General features: G+C 47.8%; 1 protein-coding gene across 1 annotated transcript in view; it reads right to left on the bottom strand.

The window, feature by feature from the left end:
* The window catches only part of LOC108799300 (zinc finger protein 143-like), a gene marked incomplete at its 3' end in the record, with an annotated part of 18,555 nt that overhangs the window by 4,901 nt on the left and 8,996 nt on the right, over positions 1-4,658 (bottom strand). Inside the window, exons 2-4 of the mRNA XM_018571150.1 lie at positions 3,412-3,525; positions 1,834-1,926; positions 1,449-1,526 (exon numbers count right to left, since the gene is read on the bottom strand). Of these exons, the coding sequence (XP_018426652.1) occupies positions 1,449-1,526; positions 1,834-1,926; positions 3,412-3,525 (285 nt within the window). The remainder of the gene's footprint in view (positions 1-1,448; positions 1,527-1,833; positions 1,927-3,411; positions 3,526-4,658) is intronic.

Here is a 4,658-nt window from a genome sequence, read left to right as displayed (position 1 = left end):
TTTTTTTTTTAAATTTTGGTAATTTTTCCTTAATATAGTAAAAAAATAAAACCCCCAGTGGTGAATAAATACCACCAAAAGAAAGCTCTATCTGTCCCCAAAAAAGGGTATAAAATTCATTTCAGTACAGCGCTGCATGACGGAATAAATGTCAGTTAAAGTACCGCAGCGCCGAATACTGAAAAATGGCCTGGCCAGGAAGGGGGTGTAAACATCTGGTCAGCAAGCGGTTAAAGAAGAACTCTGGGTAATTGTTTTATTAACCCTTGCAGTAGGGCTACCCCCGCATTACAAGGGTTAGCTGCTCGTTGAGGTCTAAAATAACAAAGTTATACTCACCCGATCCTCCAAGCTTCCTTGCTCTATGACTGGTCCCTGGAGTGTCTCTCCCCCCACCTCTGCTACAGTGGTCTAAGGTCCCCGAGTCATCACGCTCTATACACAGGGGGGGTAATTATCAAAACTGGAGCAGACAAAAATCTGCAGAAGTTGCCCATGACAACCAATCAGCTTCTCTCTTCAGTTTGTTCAGTTAAGATTTTAAAATGAAAGAGAGAAGCTGATTTTGTCTGCTCCAGTTTTGATAAATTACCCCCATATTGCATAGGATGTGAGGATGCTTAGGGACATTACATTGTTGCAGTGGAGCACTGTCACAGGCCGCCGGCTCGGAGGATCGAGCATAACTGTTATTTTCAGCCCTAGACCAAAACAAGCAGGTAAACCTTGCAGTGCAGGGGTAGGGGCACAGATAGTTAATAAAATTACCTGGAGTTCATTAAAGTGACACTGAACTCCGGAGTTAATCCCTAAATATACATTGAAGTCCCTGAACTCTGAACAACAATGTATCGTATTTGTGTGTCACTCGGCTGTAGATCCTCCAATCATCTCTGACACTGTCCTTCCTTCTGGAGGGGGGCTACGTCTGTTCCCCATGGTCCCTGTGTGTGTTGTAGAGTAGTCACCGCTCCGAGCTCCACCCCCCCCGGGATGGACTACAATCTCAATACAAATCAGTAAACTAAACATGAGATTGTAGTCCATCCCGGGGGGGGTGGAGCTCGGAGCGGTGACTACTCTACAACACACACAGGGACCATGGGGAACAGACGTAGCCCCCCTCCAGAAGGAAGGACAGTGTCAGAGATGATTGGAGGATCTACAGCCGAGTGATACACAAATAAGATACATTGTTGCTCAGAGTTCAGGGACTCGAATGGATTTTTAAGATATATCTCTGGAGTGTAGTGTCCCTTTAATGACTGATGTCGGGTTTGCAATGATACACATTATCTGCAGGAAAATGATCCGTGAACTTTACCTGCAGAACAGAAATCACTCAGAGGACGGTCTCAGACGGAATGAATACCTCCGAGGAAAGAAGGAATTATAAAGCTTGATGATTTCAGCTTTTTATACCCAAATTCTCACACGAGGAAACTTACCGCTTTTAGTGACGTGATGAACATAGGCGGCTGAGCCGTCCTCCAGCTGGATGACCTGTCCTTCCATCAATTTGTCATCTACGGAGAAGAGCTGTGATTACTATCATCCTATACGTGGCGTGCAATGTGCTGCGGCGCAGACACTGAAAATGTTTATCACTTTTTGTTTGTGGTGGGTTCTCTTGCTTCCTGCTGTGTCTTCGTGACAGGAAGTAAGGGAAAATCTCCACAAAAGGGGACAGCAAAGATACACTTTAACCACAAGGCACAGACACAAGCCCATTATAAGAAAGAAATACAACATAAAGATCAAACCAGGGAACAGGGACAGCTATAAAAGTGGGGGTGGGTAGCGGGGCATGCAATGTATGTGAGGGAATTGAACCTTTCGCACTATGCTGTATGTATGCTGTTGATCCGTCCGCTAATGTGACTGCTTGTAGACTGACTCCTTCCATGGTGTCCATGCTTTCTCCATCTACAAAACGGGAAACGGCATCATCATTATAAAGCACAGCAATACATTTATATACAAATCTCTGTTATGATGGCAGCTACTCATTTACAGCGGACCATCGAGGGGACCCTTCTGATAGAAGTTTTTGGTCCCTAAAGCGACCCTGAGCTCATAGCAGAAGGGTGAAAGCCACCGCCATAAGTAGGGATGCACCGATACCAATACTAGTATCGGTATCGTATTTGGCCGAGGACTCACCAAAATGCTCCGATGCCTAGCCCGATACTATCAGGAAGCCGGACAGCGAGTCATTACACGCTGCCTGGCTTCCTGATTGGCCGGGTCCATGCTCCCTCATCACCAAGTGACGAGGGAGCATGAAGCCAGCTTTCCGGCCAATCAGGAAGCCGGGCAGCGTGTAATGACTCGCTGTCCGCCTTTCGGAGTTCGGGTATCGGGCTAGGTATCGGAGCATTTGGCCGAGTATTGGTGCACCCCTAATAATTACCATTTTTTTAATCAAAACAATGGCCAATTAAGTTGAAGCAGCCACGATGGAGAATGGCAAAAAGGATCCAAACACTGTCATTTGAGGGGGGGCAGTACAACTCCTGCAGCAGGCAGATAGTGAAGCACTGCGGATCCCTGAATGTACAGCTGACACTGTCTCTTTAACTGTTAAGGGGGCCCCCTATTCGATGCTCACGAGGTGACGAGGGAGCATGGAGACGGCTTGCCTGCTAAACGGGAAGCCAGGCGGCGAGTCTTTAGACCCCCCAAATGGCTTCCTTAATGGAACTTCTGTAATGGATGTGGTTAAGTGACTCTGATAAAATGCCTATTTCAATATATATATATATACTTTGTACTGAATTAGGCCCAGGGACAGATATATGTACTCGTGCTCAATACTGAAAAACCGGTATCGGGGCAATTTGCATTTTGCGCGATATTGCGCAAATGCTTGCATTGAGCAAGCTGGAATCGCGGCAAAATCCGCTCCAAAAAGGGTCCTGCTGTAGCGACGCACGACCCGCGACAGCAGGACCCTTTGCCCCATTGCCATGCATTGGAGAGCGATATCGCGCGCTAAATAGCCGCGATATCGCGGGAATTAGCGCGCGCTAAATCGCTCAGTGTGAACGGGGCCTAACCGTAAGGCATACGGACGTGGCCAGCTGGAAGTGGTTGTGTGACGCCGTATGCCATGCGCCTGTGGCAGGGAAAGGGTCAAACCTATTGTGTACCAAGACAGCCAGGCAACCAGCATTCTTCAAAGCCAGATCAGCAAAGGCAGCCAGCCCACGTATTTATTATAAATATTTTTTAAAAAGAGGAAAAGGTGAATGGGAACACGGGATTGGTGGCTGCAAACGTGGCGGACCCGATGTGGGATCTGATCGGGGAAATGCCAACCAATCCGGTTCTCAGCAATTCCTCATCTCCAGTCCCGGTACGTTGGTTCTGGAGACGCCGAGGAATAATGATGCCGCGTGGTTACAGTACCTGTCACAGCCTCGGCCAGACACAGGGTGACGTGCTGGCCCTCACCGCCTCCTCCGGTGAACTCTGCCATTCCCTGCGAGTCGCGGTTTAACTGAGCTAACAGCATGGTTGTACCTGGAAGACACGACAGTCCGGGTTATAATGACATCACACACTCGCCTCTCATTCTATTACTGATCAGAAACCTCATAAAATAAACTCCTAACACAACTTGGGAGATGGTTAGACCCTCGGTCAGATTTGATTGCTTCCTGTGTCTCTGCTGGAGAGATTTACTCACACTTCCTGTCCTGGTGGCAGAGTGTCTAGAAGACAGGAAGTGATGGGATGTCTCTCCAGTGGGGACAGAGACAACACCAACACGCAGTTAAGGAGCTGGAACATCGAACTTTTATTTCTTGCAATGTCTTCTGATTCCACTACATCATGCCCCCCCTTTTCTCCTGTTCTGGGGTCACTGAGACAGGAAGTGAGGGGAAATGTTGCCGACAGGAGATCGATTCAAGCACACGGCAAACAACATATGACCAGGCAGGGCAAGGGTGTGCTGCGGTGACCGAACAATGCATGGCGCCACTGAGTTATAGTCCAGCAAAAGAAGTGTCGCCAGCACACCAAGCTGCTCATCCTGAACATTAAAGCAACCCCCCCCCCTCCCCCAGCATGCATCTCTGCATATACGATATCAAATCATCTCACATTCATTCGGTAAACAAACATATTTTTGTTTTACTTACAATGATTGTTTTTCTACTTCCTGGTCCTCTTGGGCATTAGTGATGTGACCTTCCCAGGATGCAATGCTTAGTTACAGATTACATCAGCAAAGCATTGCTGGGAAATCTCAGGGAAAGGCATTTCCCCCAACCCCCCCCCACCCCCGAGATAATGTGCATGGTCACATGTCCTAGTCACACGTGCCAGAGTTCCAGGAAGTAATGGGGGATCTAGTAACCTGCCCTTAGCAAACATGGCTGCCGTGAGAAGAATGGGGAGGAAAAGAACAAATACGATACAAATCCGGCAATGATCTAAAAAGTATCTGTTTGTAGTTTGTCATCGCTGAACATTTCTAAAAGGTGTCTTTGTTGTCATTTCGTAGATTAGGGTGACGTTCCCCTTTAATATGTCACATTAGAACATTTCGGGGCCACAGACTCCTGGCCTCGGATGTTCCCCGGAGGAATGGGTGACATCATTGTACCTCCAGACAGAGCTGAGACCAGCAAGGGTGCGTGGAGCTCCCA

This window comes from Nanorana parkeri, unplaced genomic scaffold, assembly GCF_000935625.1.
Source record: "Nanorana parkeri isolate BGI_ZX_2015 unplaced genomic scaffold, ASM93562v1 scaffold1687, whole genome shotgun sequence".
Taxonomy (NCBI): Eukaryota; Metazoa; Chordata; class Amphibia; order Anura; family Dicroglossidae; genus Nanorana; species Nanorana parkeri.
This window is presented reverse-complemented; position numbering and strand designations above follow the sequence as displayed.